Consider the following 23612-nt stretch of genomic DNA (forward strand, 5'->3'; position numbering starts at 1 on the left):
TGATGTTACATGTGGCATGAAACTCTCAAATGAGCATGAGACAGACATTATTGCATTCAATGAGAATATTAGTTGCAAATCCCATAGATCAATTAGCTGTACCCATTTTAACAAAAGTGATTATTAAATGGAGAAAACACATCAAGACTAAGGCGTTTTGGGACAGACCGAACTTGCGGGTTATGAGTACATAAAAACCATGATTTTTTTAAAGTGTTACCAATAAGGAGAGGAATGGATGCTACTGCAGCTTAAGCCTCGCTTTTTGGGGTGCAGAAATAAGATTGCAGAATGGCTTAGTCCAAAAAATCTGAGATTAAAAGTCTCCCCTTAAAGGTACAATTATCAAATTCAAGTCTTGTGAACTGGAGAATTTAACATCCTTACTCTAGTACATTAGCATAAAAAGTACGTAAGTGATCAAACATTAAATGAATTGACTAATTAGAATCCATACAAGGCTATTCAGGTTTAGGTAATGTGTGTGTGTGTGTGTGTGTGTATGATATATATATATATATATATACATGTACATATATGCCATATAACAAGGCACAAAAACAAGATAACTCAAAAATAAAACCTCTTAGAAAGCAAAGTGTAGTTGGGAATGCAAACTGGTGCAGCCACTCTGGAAAACAGTATGGAGGTTCCTCAAAAAGTTAAAAATAGAGCTACCCTATGACCCAGCAATCGCACTACTGGGTATTTACCCAAAGGATACAAAAATAGTGATTCAAAGGGGCACGTGCACCCCAATATTTATAGCAGCAATGTCCACAATAGCCAAACCGTGGAAAGAGTCCAGATGTCCATCGACAGATGAATGGATAAAGAAGATGCAGTACACACACACACACACACACACACACACACACACACACAGGAATATTATGCAGCCATCAAAAATGAAATCTTGCCATTTGCAACGACGTGGATGGAACTAGAGCGTATTATGGTAAGCAAAATAAGTCAGTCAGAGAAAGACAAATACCATATTATTTCACTCATATGTGGAATTTAAGAAACAAAACTGATGAACATAGGGGGAGGGAAGGAAAAAAAAATAGGATAAAAACAGAGAGGGAGACAAACCATAAGAGACTCTTAACTATAGGAAACAGGGTTGCTGGAGGAGAGGTGGGTGGGGAATGGGGTAACTGGGTGATGGACATTAAGGAGGGCACTTGTTGGGATGAGCACTGGGTATTATATGCAGCTGATGAATCACTAAATTCTACCCCCAAATTAATAATACACTATATGTTAACTAACTTGAATTTAAATAAAACAAACGAAAAGAAAGCAAAGTTAGAACTATCTATATAGTATGAGCTATTTATAGGTTTATAGATGTATAAAAACATCTAAAAAGATTTAAAAAAAGAACCTTTACCTACCTTTTGGAGAAATGGGAACTAGAAAGAAGAGGTGGGTATGTGATATAAATAAAAAAGAACATTTACCTAGTGTTTTGGAGAAATGGGAACGGGAAAGAAGAGGTGGGTATTGTCATTGTCAAATTTCAAGTTTGAACCCTATGACCATATTACCTACACAATAAATGATTCTTTAAAAAAGTTAATCACCTACAATCATTGGGATAAATGGTCTGGTAGATTTTTATAAAGCAAAACATATAGGCATCTTTTGGTCCTGCAATACCAAGCCCATGTATTCATTAAATAAAGAGAAATGAAAACATTTATCTATTTGTACAAGAATATTAATAAGGAATGTATTTGTAACAGCCCCAAACTGGAAATAACCCTGGTGTCCCTCAATAAGAAAATGAATAAGCAAACTGGGGCATATTCCTACAATGGAATACCACACAGCAATAAAAAATAACAAATTACTAACATATGCAGCAACATGGATGAACCTCAAAGACAGACTGCATGAAAGAAGCCAGACACAACAGAGCACAGCCTGTATAATTCCACTTATATGAAGTTCTTGAACAGGCAAAACTCATCTACGGTAGAGAAAAAAAGCACAATGGTTGCCCGTGGGGATATATGGAGAGGGATTGGCTGGGAAGGGACATGAGGAAACTCTCTGGAGGTAATGAAAATATTCTATATCTCAATAGGGGTTATACTAAGGATGTATTCATTTCACTACATGTGTAATTTACCTTAAAAAAACATAAATCTGATTAATAATATGCATCTTTTTTTAAAAAGATTTTATTCATTTATTTGAGATAGAGAGAGAGAGCAAGTGAAAGAACACAAGCCAGGGGACAGAGGAAGAGGGAGAAGCAGGCTTCCTGCGGAGCAGGGAGCCCTATGCAGGGCTCGATCCCAGGACCCCAGGATCATGACCTGAGCCAAAGGCAGACACTTAACCAACTGAGCCATCCAGGCGCCCCAATATTATGCATCTTGATATAAGAAGGAAATAGAGTGTGCTGATCATTGTAACCTACTCTGAAATGTATCCAAAAAGAAGACAGACTGATGATGGATAGGTATGTGATAAAATGAGAACTAAAAGCAATATGGCAAAATTAATAATTGTAGAATCTAGGTAGTGAATATATAGGTGTTCACTTTACATTTCTTTCAACTTAGCTCTATGTTTAAAATTTTTCATAATAAAATGTTAGGGAAGGGGCACCTGGGTGGCTCAGTTGGTTAAGCGACTGCCTTCGGCTCAGGTCATGATCCTGGAGTCCCTGGATCGAGTCCCGCATCGGGCTCCCTGCTCAGCAGGGAGTCTGCTTCTCCCTCTGACCCTCCTCCCTCTCATGCTCTCTGTCTCTCATTCTGTCTCAAATAAATAAATAAAAAATCTTTAAAAAAAATAAATAAATAAAAATAAAAATAAAATAAAATGTTAGGGAAAAAAATGCTAGAAAAAATTAACCACCTTACTAGGACTTAAATTTTCTTTACTCTTGAGAAAAACTGAGTTGTAAAATTAGGAAGGGAAATGTTTGGAGGATGAGAGGCCTGAAATTTTTAATGGAACATGAAGAGAAAAACATTTTTATTTTTTTTATCTTTTTTATTTTTATTTTATTTTATTAAGATTTTATTTATTTATTTGACAGAGAGAGTAACAGAGCACAAGCAGGGGGAGTGGCAGGCAGAGGGAGAGAGAGAAGCAGGCTCCCCGCCAAGCAGGGAGCCCAATGTGGGGCTTGATCGCAGGACCCTGGGATCATGACCTGAGCCGAAGGCAGATGCTTAACCAACTGAGCCACCCAGGCGCCCCAGAAAAACATTTTTAAAAACATATTTTTAAGGGCATCCAAATTCAGTGTGAGGAAAAGATTACACTGCATTTATGATTATTTAAACAAACGTAAAGAGCGCAGAACAATCTAGAATGTAACAAAAGGCTGAAGAGAGAAAATACAAACCGTCTAAAACTGGATATGTGTAGCTTCTAGCAACAACAGTTAATCCATGGTTATAGAGAAGACTATGAGAGATTGTATAAAACGGCACAAACCTCCCTAGACCTACCCATGTAAGCATTCATGCACTGGTGAAATTTTTAGCAATAGCTTACTTTTGCCAGCTGCTCCTGCCAGGGATGAAATTGTGGCAGTGCCTAAGGTCCCTGCTCTCAGAGTTCTAGAATGGGGAGGGAGGCAATAAGCAGGTAAACAAATAGACTGACAAATGATAAATGCTGGGGCGCCTGGGTGGCTCAGTCGTTAAGCGTCTGCCTTCGGCTCTGGTCGTGATCCCAGGGTCCTGGGATCGAGCCCCGCATCGGGCTCTCTGCTCAGCGAGAAGCCTGCTTCTCCCTCTCCCACTCCCCCTGCTTGTGTTCCTCTCTCGCTGTGTCTCTCTCTGTCGAATAAATAAATAAAATCTTTTTTAAAAAAATGATAAATGCTTTGAGAAGAAGAAAACAGCTGACAATGAAAATAGAGTGAATGGGGCAAGGGGAGCATTTAGATGGGTGGTCCCTGAGATGATATTTGAAGGTACCCCTCTAAAGAAGATCTGGGAATGGTTTTCCAAACTGAAAAAAAAAAAAGGGTACAAAAGATAGGGACCATCCTGCTGAGGTACAGAAAGCCAGCATGCTTGAGAGGCAGGGGGCCCCAGGGAGAGTACGTGGAGACGTGGGAGGGGGCGTAAAGTGGGCAGGAGACAGAGCATAAAGCCATAACTAAGGGTGATGGGAAGGCACTGGAGGGTGTTAAATAGGAGGGTGACATAATTTGATTTAAATTACAAAGATCACTCTGGTTCTTGTGTAAAGAACAGATTACGGAGGTACAAGAGCCAAAGCAGTGAGGAGCTCAGGTTTAAGCCATCGTAAGAGCCAGTTCAAGAGAGGATGATGGCTTAGACCAACAAAGTAACAGGAGGGAGTGTAAGTGGACAGATTTAGGATTTATTTTGGAAGTGAGGCAAAGGAACTTACAACATACCAAATGACAATATATTATCCTAAGTGAGAGAAGTCAAACACAAGAGACTACTTATTGTATGATTCCAAAACTTAGTGACAGAAAGCAGATGGGGTTGTTTGAGCCAGGGGTTTGGGGAGGGGACTGTCTACAAAGGACGTGAAGGAACTTTTTAGGGCAATGGAATTAACTGTTCTAGATCTTGTTTGTGGAGGTAGTCACATAATTACCAAAATTTGTCAACTTGTACATTTTGTGTGAATTGTACTATATCACCTCAATAAAGCTAAAAAGCAGCACAACAAAACAAAAATGCCCCAGTGACAACAGGCCGGAAACGACAAGTATGAAGTAGATCACAGAAATACATACCACTCAGAACCATTCACAATCTTGCAGGCCTACCTCCTACACCACCCCAGGCACACAGTAGTTACTCAGTAAATTGAAATAACTCAATCAGTTATGAGGAACGGATCAAAGGAGAATTTTCTTGGCAGGGCCCAACATTTGCATTAATAAGGAAGAGTGTTAGGTCCTTCTGAAAGAACCCAAGGGATAGAAATGAACACAAACCTAAGGAGATAAGGGATTCCTATTTGTCTGCCCCCCTCTCCACCTTCAAAAGGTAGTTGAGAATGATGAATCATAAAAGACATAATCACAATGAGGAGAAATTAGGTGAAAGACAGAAGCTGAAGATAGAAGTCAATTACATTTTTTTTAGACCAGTTCAATGTTTTCAAAAATTCTGAGTGAGTTGCCATTGCTTTAACATCAGATTTTGCGGGGTGCCCGGGTGGCTCGGTCAGGCTCTGTGCTGGGCGTGGAGCCTGCCTAAGATTCTCTCTCTCCCTCTCCCTCTGCCCCTCCCCACCTAAAAAAAATTTTTTTAAAAAAATCAGATTTTGGGCGCCTGGGTGGCTCAGTTGCTTAAGCGACTGCCTTCGGCTCAGGTCGTGATCCTGGAGTCCCGGGATCGAGTCCTACATCGGGCTCCCTGCTCGGCGGGGGGTCTGCTTCTCCCTCTGACCCTCTTCCCTCTCGTGCTCTCTGTCTCTCATTCTCTCTCTCTCTCAAATAAATAAATAAAATCTTTAAAAAAAAAAATCAGATTTTACAACTAAACCCAGATTTCTGGCTTCTTTTAAAAGCTAGTCTCCTCCAACTCTGGACTCAATTCCCATGTGGTCACATGGGCTGGCACAACCATCCTCATCCTGTGGAGGACTCACCCTCCACATTCATTTACATCACTTGCAGTTTGCAGCTCCTGAAGACATGAGTTAGGAACTGGATAATGACTCTTAAGAACTTTGAAACCAGACGGAAACTTAAATACCCTGCTCCCTCTGATAACTTTATTAACCCCTGTTTCCCTAAATTAAGTGATTATCAATAAAAACCCTTTATAATGAAGAGGTCAGCAAAGCACTGTAGAAAAATGAGGAAAGTCTTGCTGAAGACACTGGGTAAAATTAGGTACTCAATCTTAAGAGCTAAAACCGAACCCTGAGTATCATAAATTTAAGGAGGGAAGGGATGCATTAGGGATTCCATGGGGTCCAGGGCTAGACAGGCAAAGTAAGTATTCAGACATGGTCCCCAGACAGGACTCTGCAAGAGCCACTGGCAACATGAGGCCGATCTAACATTTTATTTATGTTCTCAACACTAGGCTGCCTCACTGTGGGGAGGCCAATACGAAGCTGAATGAAAATCTTGAGGGGCTTGGTGAGCTTGAAAATGTAAACAGAGTAAGGGAAGTTGTTATTGTTATTCCAAGTGATAAGAGTCTCAGGCCAAAACATTCCAATGTAAGGCAATAAACACACACACACACACACACACACTCCCTCTTCACCTACACGTTAGGCCTGAGTGCAGCTATTCCTAGAGCAAAGCCCTCCAGCCGCCCACTGCCCCTGAGATTTCCTTTGATGTTATTTCTGTATTCAGTTAGGTTCCATCAAAGTTCATCCTGGGAATCATTCAGCCTCCAAGACCTGACTCTGCATATCTCTACACCGCATTACGTGTTGATTTAAAATGTAACCTCCTCAAGATAATTTTATTTCCTTTAACTTAAAATCTTAGCGGGGTGCCTCTCTAGAACCTTCAAATGCGGTCCTCAACTTGCTGTATTTTACTGTCAATGAAACAGGGTTAGCTAGAGCTGTGCTTCAAACTTTAAAGTGAATATAAATCACCTGAACATCCTATTAAAATGCAGGTTCTGATTTAGTAGGTGGGAGATGGGGCCCAAGATTCTGTAATGTTACCAGTCCATGGGGCTGGTAGCCAAGTCTAAGGAAAATCTGGGCATAAAACTCCATCTGCTACATTATTTAGGTTCTGTTTGTTAGAGAATACATAATTTAATAGATCACTACTATTTAATTTGCCTGTGACAATACTAATGTTACTAAGTAAACACAGAGCAGTCCAACCACCAGAGGAGGCAAATTTCAGGCCAGCTTAATTACATCCTTCTGAAATTCTCAGGAATCCAGGGACAGATGAGTAACCCCATAAAAAGAAAGGAGTTCAGAAACTATCACGGGACTCCTATCTATTACTCAACCACATAGCATCCATTGGCTGGCACTATAGAGTGGCTGTCCCTGCTTGAGAGGCATTCACTCAAGTATTCCAACTGCGTGGCATTTTAGAATCATCCATTAATTCAACGAATATTGAACACCTACTAAGCGCCAGACCTTGAAGGACTGGCAATGTAAAAAGTAGCATTCCTTTCCTAGAGCAAAGGCTCTCCAGACTTTTTGGACCTTGATGGTACAAAAGACTCTAACCATCCCTTTTTCTTTTTTTTTTTTTTTTTTTTTTTGAAGATTTTATTTATTTGACAGAGAGACACAGCGAGAGAGGGAACACAAGCAGGGGAAGTGGGAGAGGGAGAAGAAGGCCTCCCTCTGGGCAGGGAGCCCGATGCGGGGCTTGATCCCAGGACCCCGGGATCATGACCTGAGCTGAAGGCAGACACTTAATGACTGAGCCACCCAGGCGCCCCTAGCCATCCCATTTTAAGTGACGCTTACCCAAACACATTGGGAGGAGGAAGAATTCTATATACATTGGTTTTAGCCATCAGGGGCCTGGATGTTCATATTTAAACTTCAAAGTTTCGTCTTAAAGTCAAGTCACAGGCCAAGTAATATGTCAATGATAACTGAAAATCAGATGGGAATTTCCACAATATTCCACCTCTTCAATCAACTCCCTGCATCTTTGCCCATTTAATGCCCTACATCCCTTGAAATGGATGAGCCGTCCATTCTCCTGCTAAGGCCAAGCCTCCTCCTGGCTCCCAACGCCCCACTTTAAGTCCCAGCTCCTCTCTCCTACTCAAGGCCATTGCTCCTGAAATTCTCTCTTCTGTGCATCAGTTTCTCCCTCGCTATTGGCTCATTTCCATAACCATACAGAATATTCCATTTTTCTTCTCTTAAAAGAAAAAAAAATTTTTTTAAAGAAAACGCTCTCAGATGCCTGGGTGGCTCAGTGGGTTAAGCAGCTGCCTTAGGCTCAGGTCATGATCCCGGGGTCCTGGGATCGAGCCCCGCATCGGGCTCCCTGCTCAGCGGAGAGCCTGCTTCTCCCTCTCCCTCTGCCTGCCTCTCTGCCTACTTGCGCTCTCTCTCTGTCAATAAATAAATAAAATCTTTAAAAAAAAAAAACCACCTCTCTTAATCCCTCCTCTCCTTCCAGCTATTGCCCCAATTTCTCTCCTTCACTTTGCTTCCCAACTCCGTGAAAAGGCCTTCTATGCTCCCTGTCCCTGGCTCCTGTGATCACTCACGAATCCACTCCAGTTGGGCAGGGGCACCCACCATCCCACTAAAACTGCTCTTCGCAAGGTCACCAAGAGCCTCCACGTTACTAAATCCAGCGGTCAACTCTCTTGTATAGAAATCTTCCAGAATACCTTCATGTCTGTTGAATGTAATTAATAATTTTAAAAATGATGGCTTGTATTTTCTTTATCTTTGGTATTTTTAAATTTCATTTTTTCCATAATACATTTTTTATTTTATAAAAGTATCGGTCAGCGATGGGCTAAAAACACGACAAAATGAACAAAACCTCACTGGTTCTTTACAGCTGACAATTTGAGAAGCGCTGCTCTAAATATCCTCAAATTGCAACTCCCCCACATACTTCCTATCCCTTCCTTGCTTATTTTTTTTATCCTTAACACCCGTCACTATGTAACAAGCGACATACTCCATGCTCGAATCTTGCTTATCGGCCACCTGCCACATGAGAATGCAAACCCCATAAGCATACGTGTCTACGTGCTCGGCACAGAACAGGGCATATTTGCTGCATCGATAAATGACAGCACTCCATGCGAGAGCAGATCTAACCAAACAACCTATAACCAACCAAAACGATAAGGATGAAGTAAATGAACAATGATTTTATTTTATTTTTTAAAAATTTTTTTTAAGATTTTATTTATTTATTTGAGAGAGAGAGAATGAGAAAGAGAGAGCATGAGAGGGAGGAGAGTCAGAGGGAGAAGCAGACTCCCTGCCAAGCAGGGGGCCCGATGCGGGACTCGATCCTGGGACTCCAGGATCATGACCCGAGCCGAAGGCAGTTGTTGAACCAACTGAGCCACCCAGGCGCCCCAACAATGATTTTATTTTAAAGAACATTGTGCGGATTCCTACTGTCTGCTTAGGCAACACATAGGTGTGTGCATGGTTACCTAACAGCCAGACTTCTAAAGGGCCTACAGGAAAGCCTGATATTGATCTAATTTGTGTTGTTTTTTTTTTTTAAGATTTTATTTATTTATTTGACAGAGAGAATGAAAGAGCACAAGCAGGGGGAGCAGCAGAGGGAGAGGAAGAAGCAGGCCCCCTTCCGAGCAGGGAGCCTGATGTGGGACTTGATCCCAGGACCCCGGGATCAGGACCTGAGCCGAAGGCAGATGCTTAACCATCTGGGCCACCCAGGCACCCCTAATCTGTGTTTTTGATAACCAGATTTTAATAACCCTTAAAAACTCAGTTGGTAGACGTGATGGTTAGTCTTGTATGTCAACTTGGGTGGGCTATGGGACTCAGTTATTTAATCAAACACTTATCTAGGTGTTGCTGTGCTGGTATTTTGTAGATGTGTAACATCTATAATTGGCTGACTTTAAAGATTTTATTTATTTATTTGACAGAGAGAGAGATAGCTAGAGCAGGAACACAATCAGGGGGAGTGGGAGAGGGAGAGGCAGGCTTCCTGCCGAGCAGGGAGCCCGATGTGGGACTCGATCCCAGGACCCCAGGATCATGACCTGAGCCGAAGGCAGACGCTTAACGACTGAGCCACCCAGGCGCCCAATTGGCTGACTTTAAGTAAAGAGATTATTATCCTCAATAATGTAAAGCAATTCCTTAAAATCAGTCTTTCTCACACATGCACACATACACACACACACACATATACATACACTATTGGTTGTTTCTCGAGAGAACCCGCCCTAACAGATAATATACAAGTAGGTAATAAATATCTGTAATAATAAATAAGACAAATGGCTTTAATCTTATGTAGAAAAAAGAAGTCTTTCGGATTGCACCCCTTCTGTAAGAATGAAAGGGGCAGCAAAATGGGTGAAAGGGGGCCTAAAGGTACAAACTTCCACGTATAAATCAATCAGTCATGGGGCTCTAATGTACAGCATGGTGGCTATAGTTAATAATACTGGGCTGTATATTTTGAAGATTGCTAAGACAACAGATCTTAAAAAGTTCTCAACACACAAGAAAAAATGTGTAATTATGTATGTAGACAGATGTTAACTAGACTTTCTGTGGTGTTCATTTTCCAATATATACAAAGATAGAATCATTATGTTGAACACCTGAAACTAATATATTATATGTCAATTATACCTTGATAAAATTTTTTAATAAAAAATAAAATATACTATATATATATTTTTTTAAAGATTTTATTTATTTATTTGAGAGAGAGAATGAGATAGAGCATGAGAGGAGGAAGGGTCAGAGGGAGAAGCAGACTCCCTGCCGAGCAGGGAGCCCGATGCGGGACTCAATCCCGGGACTCCAGGATCATGACCCGAGCCGAAGGCAGTCACTTAAACAACTGAGCCACCCAGGCGCCCCAAAATATACTATATTTTAAAAAAAAGAATGAAAGCACTGATGTATATTTCTGGGTCAGTTGAAAACTCTTTAGAAAACTCTTGGACTCTACTTAGAGAACCACTAATTTGATGCAGGTTGTAACTTGACCACAAAGGGCAAGTTTTAATCCGCTTACCTGAAAGCCCATTAGAATGATCCTCAACAGTTTCATTTTAAAAATTAGGCAAATTCTGTGACTTAGAGCAATTTAATCAACTCAGTTCATTTTAATCAACTCAGTTCAATGAAGATGTGGCTCTTCGTACCCTCAAGTATGCTCCAGTCTGTACCTATTAGCTTTGTTAGACCCATTCTCAACCTCTTGATGCTTTTAGATAACTCCCTTAGCTCCAGCTCTGACCTTTCCCCAAATCCATTAATGGTCCCAGTACCTTGGGGATGTTTCCATTTGGGTATCTCCCTATCAGACTACTATACACTTGACAAGCCCCATCACGAGTTCATTACCTCGGCGGCTGAACTCTGCCCCCCTTTATCTCTGTCACCTGTTAGGGAGTTGCCTTCCACTCCTTTCTCCCCCTTTATTTATCATACCCAACTGGTCAACACATTTCTTTATAAATACTTATTTTAAATGTAAATCAGATTCCCTTTCAGTTTCATTTATACAGTGTCAACTTACCTACTCCCTCCCCCTGCCCCCCACTGATAACGGAAGATAAGGCAGAGGTAGGAAGCCTTTTCCCCAAAATCTTTTTTAACAACTGATACAGAGATATGAATAAAGTCAATCTGAAATGACAGCACATTAAAATAGAACTTCTTAATTAAAGGCCACCAAAGGAAAAAGAACCAAGCTAAAAGGAAGGCTAGAAATGTCATAGATCTATCTTTTGCGGCCCAGTTTTATTCCAAAAGAAATATAGATAAGAAATAATACCCATTCCTGGGTTTTTCATTTGTGGAATGACTTTAAAGGAAATAGAAATTATGTGTTGAGGCTTTATGATGGGCTACTTTTACATTTTCTAAATACTCATAAAAATTCCATTTTTCACCCTATTTTACAAATGAAGAAACAGTCAAAGAGATTAAGCAACGCGGTGGTCACACAGCAGGTCAGTGGCAGGGCTGAATTTCAAATCCTGCTCTCTCAAGCCCACTGTTTCTATAATTTATAGAGTGTTACATACATATTCATTCAATGTATTTTTGCCATTATTAATAACTTGCTTGACTCAAAATAGGTTTATAAACAGAAATCAGCATCAATAAATGAGTTCAACAAGTTTGGAAATTAGCTTCAATATGGGGTAACATAGAGAGATTTAATTTGCATTTCTTCATTTTCCAATTTAAGGTCAATGGAAGAGAATAATTCATTTAGGAAGTATAAATGGTGTTAACAGCACTCACCATCTCCACTGCAGAAGGAACTCCAGTTAACATTTTATAAAGTGGAAGGGGCCCAAGTAAATTTGCCAAAAGGAGGAATATGGAAATTCTGCCCACAGCCAGAACAATGGACACAGATTTGTCAAAACAAAGAACAGTAAAGTGAGGGAAGGCCATTCGTCCAGCCCTTGTTGTGCTACTTCATGACTATTTTTCCAGTTGCTCGTTTCCTATTCAAACTCTAACAAAGAAAAAGATTAAACAAAAGATTTAACTTTTTACACATTTATATTATCCTTTAGCAGAGGCAAAAACACTGCAAACAGTAAGTTACAGCCTTCAACATCTAAACTGGGGAAAACAATCCCTAATCAGATAACAATCTCCAATATCAAAGTCACTCAATTCAGTTCTACAAAAGGAACCTTCAAGACTTGATGCCCACTGTGCATCTTTGGTGCAACTTTAAAGTTTTAATGCTCATACAGACTAAATTTACCCGTAGTTATCAGGAAGTTTTTACTGCACTGAACTAATATGTATCTTGGCTTCCATCTTGGCCTTGGGATTTATGTCAATGAGCTACATTTGGACAGCTGGGAAACAACATCAGTAATCAGTCAGGAGGTCAATTAGGCTGGAGTTTAAAGTACAAGGCTGAAACAACAGGCCTTGGAAATACAGCCACAAAATAATGCCCAGGGCACTCTCTATTTAAACACTTGTGTGGGCTGCATTTTTCTTCCTGGATCATACGCTGCCTTTCAGTGGTGCTTCTCAGTTACTAGTCTCTAGGTGTCAAGGACCACCTAAGCCCTCTGAAAAACATTTTGTGCCCTTGCATTTATAATACGGTCTTTTTTCCCTGGTAAGCCAAAAGCACTTACTAGCTATTGCGGTATTGCCCTGGTGCTTCATCAAACTATAGTTAAACGGTCAGCCAAAGAAGACATTAAGTGGGCTTCCGCTCTATGCAACTCCCCCCCCGCCCCGCCCACCCCAACACGCACACACTGGGTCGCACACCCATGCAGCCACGGAAAGAAAACTTCTACGTAAACAGAGAACACGAATCCACAGATCCAACTCCCATTACTAGTTACTCAAGCACAAATTAAGGACGTGCCAATTTTATATAGGGATTTTGTTTTTAAACTCTTTTTAGAACCTGCTCATTTTTATGTATACTTTCCATCGATTTAGGGAAGCGCTGCGTAAGACAGGTAGTCTACAACCTCCTGTCACTTCGTGGTCGGATTTTAAAGGGCTACACTCAACGGCTCGGTGCTAACGTTCAATTCCCAGCCCCACCCTGGCGGGTACTTAAACTCCTACGACCACAGAGTCACTTGGACGTTCCAATTTGCGTTGATCTTTGAGGTGCCTGAGTGTTTGTATTAGGAAAGGGAGGTGGGGGTGGAAGGCCAGTTTGCACAGATCTTTGTTTGCTCAAGAGGCTAGCCTCAGTGGGCGTTCTGGAACACGTGCAGACAGCCGGCAAAACAAAACCGACCTGGGGGGCGATGAGGGGAGCACCTTCGGATTAACAGAGCTCAGTGGGATAACTGTTCTGCAGGAGCCCACTGCCGTGTGCCCAGGCGGGTGCTGGCTGTCCAGCCAAGAGCACCCTCCCCCGCTGGGGCGCCCTGGCTCCTGGCGGGTCCCGCGCCTGGGAACCCCATCCCTGGGCTGTACACCTGGGCTTCGGGAGCAAGCAGCGACGGGCATGGCGGGGTGGTGCGGGGGACGCTGCAGGGCCCGCTTGTTGCTGTTTTCGCCTCCTGAAATCCTGGGTCACCTTCCGACCGGTCAATTTTCCCGTGGCCTGGACTCGACGGGTCCGGGTGTCTCCCTGCAGTAGCTCCATTCAGGCGCTGGCTTCTGAAATCCCCCCTGCCCTCGCCTCCCCCAACCTCGCCCTCCCCAGAAGTGGGCGCGCAAGCCGAGCTTCCCTGGCACTTACACGTGGCCACAGCGGGTCCGGACGGGCTGGTGCAACACCTCGAGGCACACGGAGCAGTCGAAGGACGTGACGGGCAGCTCGGGGTCCCCCTTGCGCTCCAGGGCCCGCGGGGCGGCCGAGGCGGGGGCGGATTTGCCGCTATCGCTGCTCAGCACGGAGCCCATCGCTGCGCCTCTCGCCCAGACAGCTGCCAAGGGCTCAGCGCCTGCTGCCGGGTTGTTTTGTTGTCCTGCGGTAGAGGGAGGAAGGAAGTCCCGGCCCAGCTGTGCTCGCCGCCTCCCCGCGCGCCCAGCTTGAGCAGCCTAGCAGCAGGCTCAGCCGCGGCGCCCAACCTCCGTCTAGGGCAGACGAGTGCGCGGCCGCGCCTGGAGTTGGCTTTCGCGTGGAGACGTGCGGGCGGAGGAGGCCGCCGCACCGTGCGCGCTGCGACAGCCCGGGCTCCTGGGAGGATTGAAACCTGAAACCTCAACTGCGGAGCCGAGGACCTGGGCCGGCTGTGAGCCTTCCGGGCTCTCGCAGGCAGCGTCCTTACCCATTCTTGCAAGTTCAGGAGAGTGTGGGTCTGGTCGTGCTTTAAGCGAACCAGAACGCATTTGTAAGGTGATGGTCCTGTCTGCCCTGCACTGTTGTAATCATAATAGGCAACAAAGACGATCTATGACTGAGCGTGTCCTAAGACAGTGCTAACCAAGACTTCAGTCATATCGAGTCAATACTCCATTAATGGAGAGGTAATATGGGGCGGTGGAAAGGGTTCTGGAGACCCGGATTTCCTGGGCTCAGGGTCCCCTGCTGTTGATCCTACTCCTTGCCCCATTCTCTTTTAGACATGACCAAATATATCGTTTTGTAAGTTACACATGTGGGGCGCCTGGGTGGCTCAGTCGGTTAAGGGTCTGCCTTCTGCTTGGGCATGCTCTCCGGGTCCTGGAATCGAGCCGGGCATCAGGCGCCCTGCTCAGCGGGGAGGCGGCTTCTCCCTCTTCCTCGGGCCCTCTCCCTCTGCTTGTGCACGCTCTCTCTCTCAAGTAAATAAATAAATAAATAAATAAATAAAATCTTTTAAAAAAATAAGTCACACATTTAATAAGATTTCTTTAGTGCCAACTGCATGCCAGTGATGGGAACACAGTTCCTGACAAGGAGACAAAATCCCAGTTCTCACAGAGCTTACTTTAAAAAAACAAAACCAAAAACATTTATTTTGAGATAATTACAGATTCACATGCTTATCATTTATACATAACACATAGTAATATATGATCCACACTATACATCATGCAATAATACATGTAATACATAACAATCCCATAAACTTTACCCAGTTTCCCCCAGACTTTACTTTTTTTTTTTTAAAGATTTTTTTATTTATTTGAGAGAGAGAATGAGAGAGAGAGAGCACATGAGAGGGGGGAGGGTCAGAGGGAGAAGCAGGCTCCCTGCTGAGCAGGGAGTCCGACGTGGGACTCGATCCCGGGACTCCAGGATCATGACCTGAGCCGAAGGCAGTCACTTAACCAACTGAGCCACCCAGGTGCCCCCAGACTTTACTTTTAATGAGAAGATGTAAGTAACCAACAGATAAATAAATGAACAAGATCATTTCAGATGATAAGAGCCATGAAGAAGGTAAAACAGGGACTGAGGATGGGAGTGGGGAGGATAAGAAGGTCAGAGAAGACTTTTTGGATAAGGCAACGTTTGAGTAGTCATGAATAATGAAAAGGAGTCAGCCATTCAAAGATGTAGGAAAAAGCTTGCCAAGCACTGGGACCAGTGAGTGAGCAAGGAACAAAGAACAGAAAGAAGCCATGTGGAGACAGAGCACGGGGGAGCAGCAGGGCAGAACGGGATCCCTTAAGATAGGAGAAGGGCCTGATCATATTCAATCTCATAGGCCAGGACCAAGAGTTTGGATTTTATTTCAAAACCATGATTTCATTTACTATGACTGTTTTCTGGTTTCAAAAAGCTAAGAACCAAATAAGAATGGACGCAGAGAAACCGATTGGAGGAGACTGAGTTAGCCCAAGTGAGGATGGTAATGGCTCAAACCAGGGAGTTATCTGGGTTTGGGATACATTTATGAGATTTGGGATACATTTATGAGAACGACCCAAAGGGACTGGCAAATGAATGGGATATAGAGGTGAAGGAAAGATAGCCATCCCTATCTTTAAAGATTTTATTTATTTGAGAGAGAGGGAGAGTGCATGCTTGAGTGGGGGCGGATGGGGGAACAGAAGGGGAGGGATAGGGACAAGCCAACTCCTCGCTCAGTGCAGAGTCCGACAGAGGGCTCTATCTCACCACCCTGAGATCATGACCTGAGCCGAAAGCAAGAGTTGGACGCCTGACCGACTGAGCCCCCCAGGTGTCCCTGTTTTTCTTTTAAAGATAGGGATAATGGGGCACCTGGGGGGGGCTCAGTTGGTCAGGCATCCAACTCTTGCTTTAGGCTCAGGTCATGATCTCAGGGTCATGAGATGGAGCCCCACATTGGGTTCCATGCTGGGTGTGGAGCCTGCTTAAGATTCTCTTTCCCTCTGCCCCTCTCCCACACTCATGTGTACACACGCTCACATGAGATCTCTTTCCCTATAAAATAAATAAAATCTTAAAAAAAAAGAAAAAGAAACCCCTCCCTTGATTCCACATGTCCCTCAGCTCCTGCCCTACATCCTCTTGAAGGCCAAATTTCTTGACCTGCTTCTCCACCAGCTGTGTCTCCATTTCTTTTTTTTTTTTTTTAAGATTTTATTTATTTATTTGACAGAGAGAGACACAGCGAGAGAAGGAACACAAGCAGGGGGAGTGGGAGAGGGAGAAGCAGGCTTCCCGTGGAGCAGGGAGCCTGATGCAGAGCTCGATCCCAGGACCCTGGGATCATGACCTGAGCCGAAGGCAGATGCTTAACGACTGAGCCACCCAGGCGCCCCTGCATCTCCATTTCTTAATTATCCTCTCTTTAGCCAGTTCAGCCTGGGGTCTGAACCAACCGCTCCACTTCCATCTGTCTAAAAGTTGCTTCATTACCAGTGTCACCAGGGGCCTTCATGTAGCTAAATCCAGTAGAATCTTTTTAGTCTTTTTCTTCTGTGACCTTTCAACTACATTTGTCGGTATAGAGCACTCCCTCCTTGTAGAAACTCTTTGGCTTTCCCTCTTTCTTTCTGGCTGTTCTTCCCCATCTCCTTCCCTGGCCTCTTCTTCTCCATGGAAAAGCTAAGTCCTGGAAGTCCTAGGATTCTGTCTTAGGACCTTTTCTCATTCCTTGCTCCCTCCCTAAGAACCTCAAAACACACAGATTCTATTACCATCTTTGTTCCAAAGACTTCCAAGTCTTTATCTCTACCTGGGCCACTCAAATGCCCAACTACTTACTTGACATTACCACCTGGTTGCTTTAGGCACGTTCAGTTCAACCTGTCCAATAATGAATTCATGATAGTAAATTCCCACCTGTTCTACTTCCAGTTGTTTATCCCTCTCTTAGTAAAGGGCTCTACGATCTAGCTGGTAGCTCAATCCAGATGCCTGGGTGCCATCTTGAGTACTTCCCCGTTCTCATTCACACTGAATCAACGACAATCACAATCACAATTCTCCCTCCAATGTATCTTTCAGTAGCTCTTGCATGGGTTCATTTTTCTCTATCCCCATGGCCACCACATATTTTAAATCACTGCATTCTTTTTGTGGCCTGTTGGCAATAGTTTCTATCTGTTACTCCTGCTACACCTGCTTCCACTCTTGCCATTGTCCAATCTATTATGCACATTGCAACTAAAGTGATCTTTTGAAAAGCAAAATTCATCCCATGCTTAAAGTTTTTAATGGTTCTCCGTAACCCTCAAAATTAAATTCCAGATCTTTAATAGGATCTACAAAGTCCTGCGCAATCTTTCTCTTTCAATAAATATAATAAATTAAGATGCCTTTGGTGGTAGGGAAATTCAACTAAAACTGCCTGAATCAATAAGGATATTATCTAAGGTAAACTAGTCCAGAGGGGAGCACTTCCAGAGTTGGCTCAGTAGTTCAGTGATGTCCTCAGGTGTCCAGCCTCTTGCTATCCCCAGTGTCTCAACACTGCCTTCCTCAGGGCAGAAAGACGGCAAGAGCAGTTCCAACAATCACATCTACACAAAACAATCTCCAAGACCAGAAAGGAAAGTTGGAGATTCTCCTTCTACCTCTGTCCTTTTATATGGGAGGAAAATGTTTCCTTGAGGCCTTCTTTTGCAGATTTCCCCTTATATCTCACTGATCCACATCGGGTCCCATGACCATCCTTAAACCAATCACTAGCAAAAGACTGAAGTACTATCTGAACAATACAACTGGGGGTTCTTTTACCAAGAAAGATGAGGATAAGGCAATTGGATAGGCTGACAATAAAGATTCCCCAAATAACCATTTTTGACCCCATCTGCTATCACGCTCTCCCTTATTTTCCCTGGTCCTAAATGTCTCTACTTCTTTCAATTCCTTGAGTAACTAAGTTCTCTCTGACCTCAGGGCCTTTACACATGCTTTTTTGCTCTGCCTGAACACTTCCTGCCAATACCCACCACTCTCAACTTCCTCTAAGTCAAAGTTCAGGTCTTAGTTTGGTGACTGTCTATACCACATCCATCTCATACTATCTCCTTGATTTCCTCATTGCCTGCTGCATTGCCTTCCTATTTATCTTGCTGGAGACTACTTCATGAGTTAGAGATAATGGATGTAAAGTACCTGACATGTAAGGAGATGAGACATATATTTATATATGTAATTCAATACTAATCTTTCAAGGCAGATATTATTGTTCCCATATTATAGGCTCAGAGAATTTAACTTAGCAAAGGCCACATAGCAAATAAGTGGCAAAACAATGTTTTAATCCTAGATCTCCTTTTATTTTAAAATTCATGTGCTTGTGGTGTCTGGGTAGCTCAGTCGGTTAAGCATCCCACTCTTGATTTTGGCTCAGGTCGGGATCTCAGGGTGGCAGGATCCAGCTCCATGTCAGGCTCCCTGCTTAGCGGGGAGTCTGCTCTTCTCCCTCTCCCCCCTGCTTGTACTGATGCACTTGTGATCTCCCTCTCTTCCTGTCTAAAATAAATGAGTAAATCTTTTAAAAAATAAAAAATAAAATAAAATAAAATAAAATCCATGTGCTTTTCACTAAGGAGTTTGTGTAGAGATAAGAAGCACTAAGAATCTTAGAAAAGAATAAGACAAAATTAAGGAAAACGGAATATGGGAGGCTAGGTAAAAATGAAACATCTGATATTATTTATAAGAGTCTTAATAAACTTATGAAGGTGACAATAATGACGATGATGATGGTATCAGCCAGAAATAAATCACAATTCAGATTCTAGGTCCTAGAAAGCATCAGTATAGATTAGTATAAAGGAAATTTCAAAGCCTTATGATCAACATCTCTGGTATCACATGGAGTGGGAAGAAAGACTTTTACCATACGATCTTTTGCACATTTTGACATTTGTACTGTGTGTATCCATTGCGATAGATAAAAATTAGCAATTTTTACATACACATGTCCTTTAGCTCAACAATTCTACTCCTTGAACCAATGTGTGGACAAACATGTGCACAAGAAGGCATAATCAGGAATGTTCTTTGTGGCATTGTCTATAACGCCAAAAATTTGCAACCAACAAAATTTCCATTCATAGAGGAATGATTAAATATATTGTAGTCCACACATGCTGTGGAAGGCAATGTAATTATTAAAAAGAACAAGCAAAAATTTTATAGCACTTAACTATATATTAGATATCAGTCTAAGGGCTTTATATGTGTTAACTAATTTATTTTTTTGTTTTGTTTTGTTTTGGTGGGCAGCAAAGCAAAGTTTATTGAGAGTACAGTGAAGCACAGGTAATACAAAGCTCCCGAAAAGGGAGGAGAGCCAAGAGGGTTGCCCTGTGTTAACTAATTTAATCTTCATAATATCCCTAGGACATAGGTAACTAATATCCTGATTTCCAAGAAAAAGAGGTGCACATAACTTGAAAACTTGCCTTAGATCACATTTATGGTAAAAAGCAGAGTTGGGAGTCCCATCTGGGAAATCTGGTTCTTCATGTCTATGAACTTCATACAGTACTGGCCTTCCTCTATTGTGGATAACATGGAGGTATCTCTAAGATACTGATAACTAAAAAAGGAAGCTATTGAAGAAAAAGATGTTATTAAACAAAACAAAAATCATGGAGAAAAAGCATTATATATTTCTCACTGAAGGAAGGCAGTACAGTGCATTTTCAAGATCCTAGCTTTTTCTCTTGCTCCCTGAGTGACCTTGGCACGTTACTGCTTTGGTCTTAGTTTCCTCGGTTGAAAAACCCAGATACTGTTTACTTGTAGCATTGTGGGAGGTTGACTGCTCGAACTCACAACCCCAAGATCAAGAATCGCATGCGCTATGGACTGAGCCAGCCCAGAAGTTGCATTTCTAACAGTTGCCCAGCTGGTTCTGATGCAAGGGTCAGTGGACCATTCTTTGAGAAATAGGATTCCACACAATGGGCAGCAGATGCTTCGGGTTACTTTGACAAGAGCAGAGATGTCAGGTAGGAGGAGAGCAGCCACTTACATTCATTCCTAATGTAATCTGTCCACGACCACGACCATGCCTCCTCAACACTGGAGACATTACACTGGTTCATACCCTGGCACTGAAACATATATACTTCTGAATTTACCAAGACCATTAAAAAACTTCCTATCCATTAACCTACAGAGAGTAATAAAGATTCAGAGTATTCTACAGGAATATAAATATCCAAGAAGTGATCTTGAATAGTATTTAGCACACCTCCACCATCTATTGTTTGATAGTAAAATAAGGCACTCTTCTCTTCTTTATTTATTTATTTATTTATTTATTTATTTATTTATTTGACAGACAGAGGATGAGAGACAGAGAGCATGAGAGGGAGAAGCAGACCCCCCGCCGAGCAGGGAGCCCGATGCGGGACTCGATCCTGGGACTCCAGGATCATGACCTCAGCCGAAGGCAGTCGCTTAACCAACTGAGCCACCCAGGCGCCCCAGGCACTCTTCTCTTCTTCAGGGGAGAAGGACATCATCACAAATGAAGTTCTATTGAGTGAAAGACCCAGGAGTTCAACCAGCGGAGCCAGGCAAGTGCCTGGATCTTCTGACTTGGTTTCAGCATAGCTGGTTTTTCAAATCTGAATATTGTAGCTGGCCGGTCTTACTCCTAGTCATCGCTAGGTTTCCCAGATAGCATTTCAGCAGCCACGCTATTCTGCCCATCGCAGTTTCCTGCATCTGTGAACAGTCCCATGACAGCATGTCCTCAAAGTGTGTGCATTGCTCCAGGAATGACTCAGTGAATACTCCTGTGACTTTTAGTGGCTCACACAGCTGTGTAATGATTGAACCAAGTCCACATTTGGGGTGTTTTACTTCAATGACTGTGAAGTCATGACATGCTCGGAACAGGAAAGGGTCACAGAAGGCATCTGACCTAGTCCTCTCATCTTGCAGATAAGTAAACATTCCCAATGAAAATGGGAAAGCTTTCGAGCTGCATCCTTCAGCATTTCAAATGGACACATTTGGAAGAAAAATTAAGTCACTAAGTACTTGGGAAGAACCGGCCTATTTATGAGGTATGAGTTATATGGGGAGGCAAGATCACAAATGGTGAAAATAAAAGTAACAATAAATGATTTAAATAGTAACTTATTTTTTTATTATAATTTTTTTAAGTAATCTCTACCCCCAATAGGAGGCTCGAACTTATGCCCAGAAGATCAAGAGTCCATACTCTATGGACTGAGGCAGCCAGGTGCCCCTACTTAAATAGTAGTTTAAAACCAAATTAGAAGCAATAGAACAAAATAGTTTGTGATTAATTACATACAAATATAAGATCTTTTTTTGTGATTTTGCACGACACCAATAATTATATAAATAGTTTACCATTGGACATCCTTCTATTACCCATATAATGAGCCATCTTTTATCACGGGAGAATGTTTAATGTTTATGCTTCAACTTTAATTCCAAAAAACGTGATTGCTTCCCGTGCTGCCATTATAAGCAAATAATATAGATATATGATGTCTTTTCACTTGGGGAGGAGGTAGAAGTATATTTTATCAGTATATAAGAGTATATGTAAATATGTTCCTATTATGGAAGCCTTCTTTAAGCTAGCAGATGATAATAAAAAGAACAACAGATACTATTTTAATTGGTTACTATGGGTTACACACAATGTTTAATGCTCATATGTATATGGTTGTGTATGTATGTGTCAATATTATAACAATTCAACCACATATATACATATAAATACATGTGCATTTACATACATACGTGTGTACATAGTTTAATGTTTATGAAAACACTTTTCTCTTATCCCCTTTTCAAAATTTAAGCTCAGAGAGAAACTTGCCCAAAGCCAAACAATCTCTATATAGTCGAGACAGACTTTGAAACCATGTTGTTTCAGCCTCCTAAAAGTCTTTGCTTCTGACCATCATACAAACATGGTACCAATTTTTTCCATCCTACCATCAGACATATAGGTCGGACTGAGTCTGTTTTGCTTATGCTGCTTGTTTTTTAAATATGTTAGAAGTTTAACATTCTGAATTCCCAAATCCCAGAAAATAACAGGATATGGTAAAAACTGGCAGACTGGATTTTTTTAAGGCACAATATTGGTAACTTAAAGTATCTTATAATACTGAAGATGTCCATGGAATAGAACAGATGTAAACTTTATTATACTGATTTTACAAATGGAAAACTCAAGCAAATAAAGAGGCCTAACACACATTTACTTCTAGCCGATGCCCTCAAAATTGGAAACATAGGTCAGTTGAAAAATAAACACACAGAAATTATGGTAGAAGTTTAACTCCAATGATCTGGAGTGGCAACAACAATTAGTAGAGATTATGCAGAAATTTTGGGGAAGCTTGGTAGTAAGAGCTATTCTTCTGGGACTCCAGCTAAAAGATCAACCTCTCTTCAAACAATAGCATCGTGGTTAAGAGTTGTGGGCTTCATTTTCTGACATACTATCAGAATCCGTATCAGGGGACGCCTGGGTGGCTCAGTTGGTTGAGCGTCTGCCTGGAATGGAGTCCCACATCGGGCTCCTTGCTAAGCAGGGAGCATGCTTCTCCTTCTCCCTCTGCTGCTCCCCCTGCTTGTACTCGTGCTCTTCTTTCTCTGACAAATAAATAAGATATATTTTTTTAAAAAACCCGTATCAGTGGTACCATGTGAAAGAACTGTGGTGTCCTCAGATGTTGACGTCAACAGCAAATTGCCTATAAGAAAGTGTTAGAGCAACCACATTTTGTGTGTTGTTTGTGTTCCTCTCCCCCTCTCCCTGTTTCTATTTGGTCTTTTGTTTCAACAGCTAGAAAAGTGGGGCAGGGTGGAGAGACATGGTCCATGTGGGAATTAGAGGGCACAGACAAAAGTAGGTGCACGCCCGTGGACCAGGTGGGATGATGACATGGAGTGAGGCAATTCTCCAGATGCCGTCCTAGGTGCACAAACCTTTCTCACAGCTGGTGTCCCACCAGGGCAGGTGGCATGATGGCTGGATGGAGTCACTCTCTGTCCCTTTACAATGAGCAAAAGCTGTTGAAGAAACAGATGCTGTGAATCAGTGGACACTGGATGAAGTTTATTAATTTTATGACTTCAACTGGGATTACTAAAAGGG

The 23612-nt window shown here is 42.3% G+C and overlaps 1 protein-coding gene across 1 annotated transcript in view; it reads right to left on the reverse strand.

The window, feature by feature from the left end:
* RNF125 (ring finger protein 125) overlaps window positions 1–14262 on the reverse strand; it is a 35773-nt gene extending 21511 nt beyond the window's left edge. The window contains exons 1-2 of the mRNA XM_081802536.1: window positions 13874–14262; window positions 8233–8335 (exon numbers count right to left, since the gene is read on the reverse strand). Coding sequence (XP_081658662.1) covers window positions 8233–8335; window positions 13874–14037 — 267 coding nt within the window. The 5' untranslated portion in view covers window positions 14038–14262. The remainder of the gene's footprint in view (window positions 1–8232; window positions 8336–13873) is intronic.
* Between the last annotated feature and the right edge of the window lie 9350 nt (window positions 14263–23612).

This window comes from Leptonychotes weddellii, chromosome 13 (assembly GCF_054177405.1).
Source record: "Leptonychotes weddellii isolate Sample4059 chromosome 13, ASM5417740v2, whole genome shotgun sequence".
Lineage (NCBI taxonomy): Eukaryota > Metazoa > Chordata > Mammalia > Carnivora > Phocidae > Leptonychotes > Leptonychotes weddellii.